General features: G+C 43.2%; 3 protein-coding genes across 3 annotated transcripts; 2 read left to right on the forward strand and 1 right to left on the reverse strand.

The window, feature by feature from the left end:
- Positions 1-2,110: 2,110 nt before the first annotated feature.
- Positions 2,111-3,881, reverse strand: LOC137963968 (receptor like protein 29-like). Its single transcript, XM_068811200.1, has one exon. It carries the CDS (start codon positions 3,764-3,766, stop codon positions 2,363-2,365), a length of 1,404 nt encoding a protein of 467 aa, XP_068667301.1. The 5' UTR covers positions 3,767-3,881; the 3' UTR covers positions 2,111-2,362.
- Positions 3,882-6,306: 2,425 nt separating this feature from the next.
- Positions 6,307-8,733, forward strand: LOC137963428 (protein NRT1/ PTR FAMILY 4.5-like). The gene is made up of 6 exons (XM_068810549.1): positions 6,307-6,312; positions 6,530-6,641; positions 6,751-6,968; positions 7,082-7,525; positions 7,625-7,752; positions 7,848-8,733. The coding sequence occupies exons 1-6, from the start codon at positions 6,307-6,309 to the stop codon at positions 8,731-8,733; spliced, it is 1,794 nt and encodes a 597-aa protein (XP_068666650.1).
- Positions 8,734-9,390: 657 nt separating this feature from the next.
- Positions 9,391-10,485, forward strand: LOC137964050 (oil body-associated protein 2B-like). The gene is made up of 3 exons (XM_068811315.1): positions 9,391-9,625; positions 9,919-10,001; positions 10,114-10,485. Exons 1-3 carry the CDS (start codon positions 9,418-9,420, stop codon positions 10,483-10,485), a joined length of 663 nt encoding a protein of 220 aa, XP_068667416.1. The 5' UTR covers positions 9,391-9,417.
- Positions 10,486-10,729: the final 244 nt, after the last annotated feature.

Raw genomic sequence — 10,729 nt, forward strand, 5'->3', positions numbered from 1 at the left:
AGAATACAAAAGAGAGGAGGAAAAAACGGAATCGGAAGCACGATGCTCGCCGGATCCGATGGTGTTGGAATGTGGGTATATCCGATCAGACGTGACGTTCGTGTATTCTGGTTAATTTTGATCCTCCGGAGTTACACACACGTTTCCGATTCCGTTTTGCTAATTTCTAGCTCCTCTACTACTCATCCGTGACAGAAGACTATATTTATTGACGAGAGAAAACCAGAGAAAAAGAGCGATTTCCATCCAAATCCTGGTTGCCGTAGTAATCCGGATCCCCGACAGGCTTCTGAACTCTGAAATATGACATGACAGTTATAGTACACAGTTCTGGATCGGCCACGTGAGTGCTCTGACTCTTGTCAGCGGAAGAGAGAGAGAGAGGGGAGTGTGTGAAGATCACAGAACTCAAAGCTCTGTTCTGGGGGGGTCTCCTCGGATAGTAAATGGCTGAAAACTCTATTTCTTCCCCCTCGTGCGTGCGTATAGGCCATCTCTGAAACTTTGTCTGTCTGATTCTCTTTGCTATCTTTCTACAAATGAACAGAGTTAGTGTCTCTGCTCATCCCTGTCAATGGGTTCTCTCTCCTTCCATAAATCACACACATGCCAAAACGCGAATATCTTCACACTTTCCGAAAGTTGAATGCCTTCGATCTACTTTCCTATGTAACAATTTCCGTAACACTACTGAAACCTGACCTGAAGTGTTCAATTCCAATGGGCTTATCTTTTATCTTTCCCTTTCTCCTTTCCTATTCGCTTTTGGAGGGACGTCTATCACTATACTCTTTTGAGAGTTGTGACTGTTCATGATACTGCCATGTCTCTGGCAGGTTTCTCACTTGTCAGTCCCGGGCAAGTCCAGTCGACCATGAAAATGCAACAGTGACTGGACGACGGCGACTGTGTATGTTTTGGAAATGTATCCTAGTTAATCGGAAGCGATCTCCGTTTGCTGATTTCATGTTTAATCCAGGTGGCTGGTGACCCATCGGCGAAATTTGCATCACCCCTAATCGTTTTGTTTGATCAGGGGACGATGACGTGAAACAACTCCACTTACTTTCTCCTACATATTTGGGTAGAAACAACTACGATTTACAACGATATTCTGGCTTTCTCCCTTTTTTATCTGTATTTGCAGTTGCAGTCTTGTTCTTCAACATGGCTTTCTTCATCTGAACGGAAACGTGAGATGCATTGCGTTTGGCTGCGTAACAACGTCTTACAGTAACCTCCAGTACAATTTATTTCAAAACCGAATCATCTAACAAGAAGAAATTTCAGGCCGACAGATCACCCAATCTCAAATCAAAGAGTAAATGCAGTGGATTACAGCTTGGCCAGATGTCCTTCCGCGTAGGTCCTTTAAGGACTCTGCTCGGATGTACAACAACATTAGGTCATGTCCATTTCTTTCTTTTCAGACGTCTCAATGGTGAATTTTTCTGTAAGTTTGGTTGCTCAGACTTCAGAGTAATCCTCAGAACTGACACTATTCCTATGTCTTTAATTAAAACTGGTGATTTGGATGACGCAAGACTGTTCCTGTTTCCACTTTTAGATTTCTGTTTATGAACTTAAAAAGATTGTTAAAAGGTTAATCTGATAACCAAATTTAATCTCAAGAAAGTAAATCCCAACAAGGCCAATAGGTAGGAAAGAACTCCTCCGCATTGTCGTGAAAGACTGCATTGCCAGTTCTTCCAGTTTTAGCTCTGTTCCATGCAGTACAAAAGCAATGCACGTTACAGCGGTCATGCTCAAATGTTAAAAGTTTGATTTGCTGATGTCAAATAATCGAATAAATCCCCTTAAATTTCTTGAGTCACAGAACCAAGGTATCTCGTTTATTTATAAGTCATTCGATTTAGCATCATTATATTTGATCTCTTTTTGCTGAAACGTTGCCAAGGAAACCTGAATTGAAAGAAATACTCGAACAGGTTTTCTACATTAGCTTTTGCGGAGAACAATGGCAGTCAGGACGGTCATCAACGTAAGAACGATGATTATAGGATTTCTCAAGGCAAAAGAAATGGCCAAGAAGTGACCACCGAGATTCTAGTGTTAAAAGACAAAAATGAGAGTTCAGTGCGATGGTTGATGGTACAAGTTTCTGCAATCATCTCTTAACAAGAAACAGACACAAATCTTAGAACGGTGAACGGAAAAAATCCCATCAAAAGACCCCCAAGCTCACTTGCAGCCTTAGCTGGATGAACATCGGATTCTACAAATGGTTATGCTGGTACTAATTTCTGAGACAAACCAGTCAACAAAAGAATCACCGAAATAGAAAATGAGAAAAGAAAGAAAACCCTGCTAACTGTAAAACGAAGATTAAAGAAATGCCTATTTAGAGATAATTCTGGTAGAAACCCCAAATGCCCACGGAAAACATGAAGTTGACAATATTGCAGAAGAGAGATGGAGCTCCAGATCTCTTCAAGGGGTGAAGGACTGACCCAATTCTGTTGTTATTCCCACACAAACCGATGCCAAGCTTGGTGCTTTCTAGGACTTCAGATCCATTTAGACACAATCCTGGATTGCTACTCAAATCCAAATTCCTTCCGAGTCTCTTTAAAAAGCCAGAATCAAATGGAACGACACCAACCAACATGTTTCTGCTAAGATTCAAATGATATATCCGTGAAAGGCTGTTCAAACGTGCTGGGATTACGCCTGTAAGTCTATTGTTTTCGAGTGATAAAGTGGTGAGGTTCACCAGCTGGGAGAAACTCGCGGGGACGACGCCGAAGTAGCCGGAACTCGCCAGCCTAATCTCTTGCAGCTTCACCAACTTCCCGAGTTCAGAAGGCAAGGGTATGAACATGGGATTGTCGTCCATAATAAAATACTGAAGGTTTTGGAGCTTCGGTAAGCCTCCTGGCATGAATCCCTGGAATCTGTTGCTGCTAAGAGCCAAGAAAACCAAGGCACTGAGATTCTCCAAGCTGTTCGGGATAGGTCCTGATAGTAAATTAGAACTCAAATCAAGCTTCTGCAAGATACCCATCAATCCAAGTGAATCAGGCATAGGACCGGTTAGAGCATTGTAGCTCAAATCGAGTCCAACCAAGCTCCTCAAACTGCCCAGCTGCTTCGGAATGGGCCCAGCGAGGAAGTTGTAGCTCAAGTCAAGATGTATCAAAGAGGTCAGCGTAGAGATTTCAGGAGGGATTCTCCCACGGAGGCGGTTCTGCGAGAGAGTGAGAATTTCCAGGGACCTGAGCAGGGTAATTTGAGGCGGTATAGGTCCAACAAGTGCAGGGTTCGATCTAAGACTCAGTTGCTGAAGAGAGGTGGCGGTGCGAATGACTGCTGGTATCGAGATCGTAGTTTCGGCATGAGTGAAGCAGTTAAAGAAGAAGACGGATTGAAGAAAAGGCAACTCGAAGACTTGGGAAGGAAATTTAGCAGTTGTTTTGCAAACAGGATTGGGAGGGGTCCCAAAATCCAGCCGGTAGACATGCAAGCGGTTGTCTGGAGCTAGTTTGCATTCTAAACCAGGCCACGAAGCACCTGGCTTGCAAGGGTTGGTGTTTGAAACTCTCCATTTCCTGTCGGACGACATGCTCTCCATGACTCCGAGAAGGTTCTCCTTCTCAACAGGATCCATGTTCACTCTCACGGCTTCAAGGTCTTGTGCTTGGTGGTGATTCTCACCTTCATGGGTGGACGAGCAAGTAAAAGGTAGCGAGAGACACAGAAGCAGCGTTAAAATAAGAAGAAAGAAAAGAACAGGGGGAGAAAACATTGGCGTTTGGGAGGTGAAAACAGGGAGAGAAGTGGTATCAGATGTTCTTTGTGGCCGTGAAGAAGGTCTTCAATTTTCATGGAAAGTGAGTGAAGTCAGTGAAGAGAGAGGATGAAACGAGAGTGAATCGATGTGTGGGGTCCTGACATCGAGTGTGCCTTTGAAAACCATGTAATGTAAGGTCAAAAAGATTGACAGAGAAAAGAGAGAGAAGAAAGGTTGGAACTTGAAAATATCTGGGTTTTTTTTTTCCAAAGAAACTGGGACAAAACAAGGAGAACAAAACCTCGGATCCAGTGGAGCGAGAGAAAGACCAGATCAAACGACTACTAAGCCATTCTCTTTGGGAATTCGAAACACTGTAGTACAATCCTGTAAACAGAGAAAATAATATTAAAACCCGCTCTTCTGCTCGAAAATACTGTTAATTCCACTCGAGTATATTTTGCCTTTTGCATTCTAAAGAGTAAAGGGTACTTCTCTCTTTCCCCGGATTCTCAGCGTTCTAAGAAGTACAGATTATCATACCGGACGTCCTGCGAGATCATAAAAAACACTGAGACTGGAGGGCAAATTCCACTTCCTCACTGAACTCTTAATTTTTCCTTGTGTAATGCAAAGGACAATACAAGGATGCATTTGGGTCCAAACATGTCCTAAACCGTCACAATCTACAAAAAAGAATCAGGTAAACATCAAAACACTATTCACGGTGCCCCTTCAAGCAGAAAAAAACCAAACCAGAAAAGCAATATTTTATGATCTGCTTTTGCAGAAAACTCCACGAACAGAACTAGTTAACTTCACTAAAATAGGCTTTTGCTGAAGTCACTCAATCGACCAAACAGGGGACAAGTACCTACTCAGCCTAGTCAATCCATTATTACATATCCAGACAACAGCTTTCAAATATCTTATTTGAGGCTCAGCTTTCGGTGTTTTACGTTTTCAGCTACCGTCTTGGAACAAGTCCTGAACAGTGAGCCGGAGATTATATTAAATAATACTAAGTATTAATATTAATAAATATTTTATTGATAAAAAGAAAAGTTGATCAAGTGACTCAAGTCGAGTTGCGCTGGTTCTTCTTCCTCATCGAGATGTTTGTTGGGTAAGGAAGAAGTAGGTTAGGGGATGAGGCTTCTCTAATTCGTTGTTTTATGGGAATGGATTAATGTTTCACGTCCTTACGGACTTTAACAGAGAGAAAATCAGAAAACGAACAAATACTTGATTCCCAAAGAGATAAATGGGTGCCGGAACTGAGTACTCCTAAACTAGACGAACATGAATCCCCCGAAGCATCTCTCTTCTCTATCTGTTTCCTTCTTAATTGTCTCTGTCAACCGTCCTTGCCTCTTGCTGGTGTAGACTGAGTAAGGCGTTGCAGGCCTTCCGTCTTTTCTTTTTTTTTTGTTTTTGCTTCCTCTTCGACGTCGACCAAGCCAAAAAGAGAGATCGGAACTCAGTATAGATATTTGAAGGAAGAAGAACATTCGACGTTGAAACCGAAGCATTAGTCCACTACTTGTATTCCATGAAAGTACAAAAACATATACTAAAGAACGGTTTTCCTTTATTTTATTTCTTTTGTTATTAATCTACGTCTCTATCGTTTTCACTATGACGATTTCAGGATTCTCAGCGGTTAAAATTTTCACTGGAGATTGGAGGTTCAATCGGTGATGACTTCATCGTTAACAAAAAAATAAATAAAAATTGAAGGGGAGAGCATTTGGGGTGGGGGTGGGGCTCGCCGTTCCTGCCAACTAGAGAAGGAAGGGAAGCCTTTCCTGTTGATTATATCATCAGTACACGGCGGCCGCTCGATCAGACCAACCTGACCTGTCTGCTCAGCTTCATGGTTGAACCGGTCGGGTGGGATTTGCTGCAAACATGCGTAGTCTGAGAAGAAAGAAGGCTGACACCCCTCTCTGTTCCCATCTTTCGCAGCAAATCCAAACCCGAGTAGGCCAGGTTTTCTCTTGGAGCAAGTTTATAGGGACTGGGATTAATTAGTAGAATCAAGTTCAACTGTTTCTAGTCATTGCTGATAATCTATTAATTAATGAATGTTAACTTCTCTTTCTGGTAAGAAAATGATAGTTACATGAAGCAAAATTTCTTTTTCTTATCACCTCATATGTGGGCAGTATTGAGGTTTGGGATTTGTTTAGCAAAAACACTTAAAGCGGCTTAAACAGAAAGCTTTGATTGATCCTGTAATCGTGATTCATTACCTTGAACGGAGCTTATTTGCAGTCTTTTGTTTTGGAAAATCTTGACCTGGTATAAAATTTAATTCTATTTTAGCAAAAAATATTAGTCCTGTTTCAATGACTGATTGTTAGTTTCTTTTCTCTTTGGTATCCTTTATCAGTTTATCACCTACAATGAGACTGGGCGTCGTTGGCTTGTCTCCCATTATGTGTCTTGGTCTCCTTGTCATCAACTTGATTACTTGTTCTTGATCATTTCTTCTGTCGGCATATTTGATTGATATATAATCACAGAAGTTTCTAAATCATTGTGCTCCAGACATGGAAGTAAATTAAAGAGGTTGAGCCAAGGGTGTCGCCGTAATTGTGCTCCAGCATGGGCGAAATTGGAGACTATATAACAATTTCCATCAGAGCTGATCCTCTTCACTTGGAGGATTTTCTCTCAAGACGGCCTCGAAATCATGGCAGTTCCCAACCCCCCTCTGCTTATTTTACCTCCTTACTCCTGTTCTCGTCCTTAAGTTTCTTCTTTTTGTTTCAGGGGAGCAAAGGTGAACTTGCAGGTGAGATAGTGGAAGGGAAAGTGGATTGGAAGGGAAGGCCGGCCATCAAAGGGAAACACGGAGGCCAATTTGTATCTCTACTCGTGCTCGGTAAGTAAAATCAAATCTCACATTCTGGTCATGTAGAGAAAACTAAAAGCTTTCATAATTTAAATATTAATTCTACATTTAATTCTGATCGTGTTTTTGGGTGATGTAGCCTGCTTTGCATTTGAGAACATGGCCGTCTTTTCTATAGCTCTGAACTCGATCACCTACTTCAATGGTGTGATGCATTTTGACCTCGCCGATGCGGCTAACATGCTAACGAACTACATGGGCACAAATCACATCCTTTCAGTTGCAGTGGCTTTCCTTGCAGATGCATTCATGGGTCGTTTCGCAGCTGTTCTTGTTGCAGGCTGCGTAGAGTTTACGGTGAGTGGCATTGTTGTCAGCAGATTTTTTTATCTCTGTAGATGATGCAGAAAGAGAAATACCATGTAAAGGAGAAGATAGATTACTAAAGTGTGTCTGTCTTTTCTGCTCAGGGACTTTCATTACTCGCCCTGCAAGCTCACTACCCAAAGTTCAAGCCACCTCTATGCAATGTTTTTGAAGCAAATGTGCAGTGTGAGAAAGTTACGGGAGTCAATGTTGCCATTCTCTTATGCGGTTTGTACCTGGTAGCTCAGGGTACTGCTGGCATAAAGGCCGCATTGCCATCCCACGGAGCTGATCAGTTCGACGAGAAAGACCCCGGAGAAGCCAGGCAAATGTCAAGCTTCTTCAACTGGCTCCTTCTGGCTCTCTGCTTGGGTGGTGTTGTAAGTTTGATATTCATCGTTCGGATCCAAACTGATAAAGGATGGGATTTGGGCTTTGGTGTATGTGCAATCGCCGTGCTTTTTGCCATGGTCGTCTTCATCGCTGGACTCCCAAGCTATCGGATGTGTGTGATACAAGGAACAAGTGCCACGATGGAAATTATCCAGGTAGATAGAGCGTTAGATGTTAATGAATGATTCGATCTCCCACGCTCTCGTTCACGAAATTCCAAAGAAATGAGATTTTTAAGTTGATGCGTGGTGCAGGTTTACGTGGCGTCTTTCAGAAACAGGAAGCTCCAGCTGCCGGAGAACCCGGAGGAGTTATATGAGGTCGATAAGGACAAGGAATCAAACATGGATGCAGAATTTCTACCTCACAGAGACATTTTCAGGTTCGACGGTTTTCTTCTTGTTTGTTAGGTAACTTGATTTGATTAGATTGATCATACTTTCAAGACTTATCCATGTTTTGCAACGTACTACACAGGTTCCTGGACAAAGCAGCAATACAAACTACAAGGACCCAATTTGATCCATCGATGCCTGAAACTCTAGGTCCGTGGAAGATGTGCAGGGTCACCCAAGTAGAGAACGCGAAGATCATCTTCGGAATGGTTCCAATCTTCTTGAGCACTATCATCATGAGCACATGCCTGGCGCAGCTTCAGACCTTCTCCATCCAACAAGGCATCACCATGGACACCAGCATCACCCACAGCTTCAGCATCCCACCCGCAAGCTTACCCATCATTCCCATCGTCTTCATGATCATCATCATTCCCATCTACGACCGAATCTTCGTCCCTTTCGCCAGATGCGTCACAGGCCACCCAACGGGAATAACGCACCTGCAACGCATCGGCGTCGGCCTCGTGCTTGCATCTGTGTCCATGGCCGTCGCAGCGCTGGTAGAAGTGAAGCGAAAAGGGGTGGCTGAGGACCACGGCATGCTGGACGCTCTCCCGGTGACTCAACCCCTACCGATTAGTACATTTTGGCTGTCGTTCCAGTACTTCATATTTGGGATTGCCGACTTGTTCACATACATTGGACTGCTTGAATTCTTCTACTCGGAGGCTCCCAATGGATTGAAGTCGCTCTCAACTTGCTTCCTCTGGTGTTCGATCGCTCTTGGCTACTTCTTCAGTACAATACTGGTGCAGGTGGTGAACCAAGCGACGAAGAACCATACTAAGACCAAAGGCTGGTTGGGAGGAAATAACATCAACAGGAATCATCTGAATCTTTTCTACTGGCTGCTGTCTATCCTCAGTTTGATTAACTTGTTCAATTATCTGTACTGGGCTCGCCGGTACAGGTACAGGGCTCAGCCGCCCCAAGTCCTGCCCGCCGGGAGAAAGATTGAAATTTAAGCCGTCTGTGGGAAAAAAAATTCAATTGGTACCTCGTATTGTTGTTTTTAGCATTTTCATCGAGCTGAATACAGGTTTCTGTCCCATTAGTAATCTCTATCTGGTCTTTAATTCGAAAACTTTTTTGTTACTTGGAAGTGGGGAAAAGTCTTAATTAATTGGACATTTTGATTGTTGAGTAAAATAGTATTATTGAACAATTTTAACACCACTAATGGAAAATGAGTGAAAGTAATATAATTTATTCCGATGAATTTAAAATTAAATTTTTTAAAAATTCTCACAAATTTTCACCAATACATTGTATGCTATTGCAAATGTTTAAAGAATAATGCGTCTCGTGTGCCTCGTTTTTTCTGGTCTCTCACCTAAGAGGCCCGAAGGTTTTTTGCCTCTTTCCCGGTGTCTACCAGTCACCCTGAGAGATCCAACGCGTCGCCCAGCTCTAGACTCTTGCATGCGACCAGGCACGTGTGCCCTGCCCTTGTAGATCAGCTTGTACGTGGCGAACTCGTCGTTTTACTCTCTCGCCGGAAATAAATAGTAACGAAGGGAAACCCAGTTCTCCTAGAGCAAAAGCTTCAGCCATCGAACTCCAAAATAAGGTAGAGAGATTTCTACGAGAGAGAGTTTCCTGGGACGATGGAGCGTGGCGACTCACCGATTCCCGGTCAACCAAAGACCATGGAGTCCCATGTTCTGGACATGGGAGCTAAGATGATGCAGTCGATGAAACCCCTTAAAGAGATACATCAGCACGTTTGCACCTTCGCCCTGTACAGCCACGACATGAATCGCCAGATTGAGACTCATCACTACGTTGGTCGCCTCAACCAGGACGTCCTCCAGTGTCCTGTGTACGATTCGGATGAATCCGACGCCCGCCTCATCGGTAAGTACGCTAGGATTATCAATTTTCTGCTTTGCTTCCGAAAGTGTTCAGTTTCTTGGAATTAGCCTCGTAATGCACCAACGCGTGCACGGCTAAATTCATCCACTTGCAAAGAATTTGTACGAAAGCAGGTTCGTCCTTGCAAATGTAGCTTGTTCTTCGCAAAATCATGTTCCCGTTATCAATAAGATATTGCAAGAAGCAATCCGAAATTCCGGAGACACGGAAGTGTTCTCTTGGCTTTCTCTGATGGTTTTATCATACAGAATTTTAATTTTTATCCAATGGAACAGGAGTTGAGTACATAGTTTCAGAGAAGATCTTTGAGACTTTATCCCCTGAAGAACAAAAGCTGTGGCATTCGCATGCTTATGAGGTAGATCCATCTTCAGTTTTTTGTTATCAATTAGTCCGGTCTCGCTGCGTTTAACCAAACATCAATTTTTTCCCACTTCGTTAACCAAACAATAGTATTTTGTGCGTTGTAGATCAAAGCCGGTTACTGGATAAACCCGAGCGTCCCAGAAATGGTTCAAAAGCCAGAGCTACAAAACCTGGCCAAGACGTACGGCAAGTTTTGGTGCACCTGGCAAGCGGATAGAGGCGATCGACTTCCGCTGGGCGGCCCGGCGTTAATGATGTCTCCCCAGGGCGTCAATATGGGGTTAGTAAAGCCGGAACTGCTGAACAGCCGAGATAACAAGTACAAGGTGTCGAATGAGAAGCTGCGAAAGGCCAGGATTGAGATAGAGGAACCGGAGTGGATCAATCCTCGAGCAGATCACTGGAAGAACACGAGAAAGGGTTTTGCAATCGACGTCAACCAGACGCAAATGAAACTGAGGGCGCCCTTCCCGTAGAGATATAAGTAAATAGTTTATATTTAGACTGTAATGGAGCTGGAGGGCGAGTCTCTGTAAATATTTGTATTGAGCACCGTTTTTTGTTGGGTCTGGTGCTCCATAGAAGGACTACTTTCTTTTATTAATTAGAAATATATGTAAGGAGTCGGCGTTCTGTGGAATACGCAAATAGGGCTCTGGGATTTGCTCTATTCCTAACATTATTTGGTTATATGAATCCTTTTCCCTGTTTGAGTCTGTC

This window comes from Aristolochia californica, unplaced genomic scaffold (assembly GCF_029961685.1).
Source record: "Aristolochia californica isolate CCGP_79_NKW_82.1479 unplaced genomic scaffold, dmAriCali1.0.hap1 SCAF_4, whole genome shotgun sequence".
Taxonomy (NCBI): Eukaryota; Viridiplantae; Streptophyta; class Magnoliopsida; order Piperales; family Aristolochiaceae; genus Aristolochia; species Aristolochia californica.

Excerpts from the sequence above, each read along its gene's own strand:
- LOC137963968 (XM_068811200.1), bottom strand. The coding sequence starts at position 3,766 with ATGTTTTCTCCCCCTGTTCTTTTCTTTCTTCTTATTTTAACGCTGCTT.
- LOC137963428 (XM_068810549.1), top strand. Across the intron at positions 6,642-6,750 it reads TGTATCTCTACTCGTGCTCG|CCTGCTTTGCATTTGAGAAC; the intron begins GTAAGTAAAATC and ends TGGGTGATGTAG. Across the intron at positions 7,526-7,624 it reads CCACGATGGAAATTATCCAG|GTTTACGTGGCGTCTTTCAG; the intron begins GTAGATAGAGCG and ends TGCGTGGTGCAG.
- LOC137964050 (XM_068811315.1), top strand. The coding sequence starts at position 9,418 with ATGGAGTCCCATGTTCTGGACATGGGAGCTAAGATGATGCAGTCGATG. Across the intron at positions 9,626-9,918 it reads ATCCGACGCCCGCCTCATCG|GAGTTGAGTACATAGTTTCA; the intron begins GTAAGTACGCTA and ends CCAATGGAACAG. Across the intron at positions 10,002-10,113 it reads GGCATTCGCATGCTTATGAG|ATCAAAGCCGGTTACTGGAT; the intron begins GTAGATCCATCT and ends TGTGCGTTGTAG.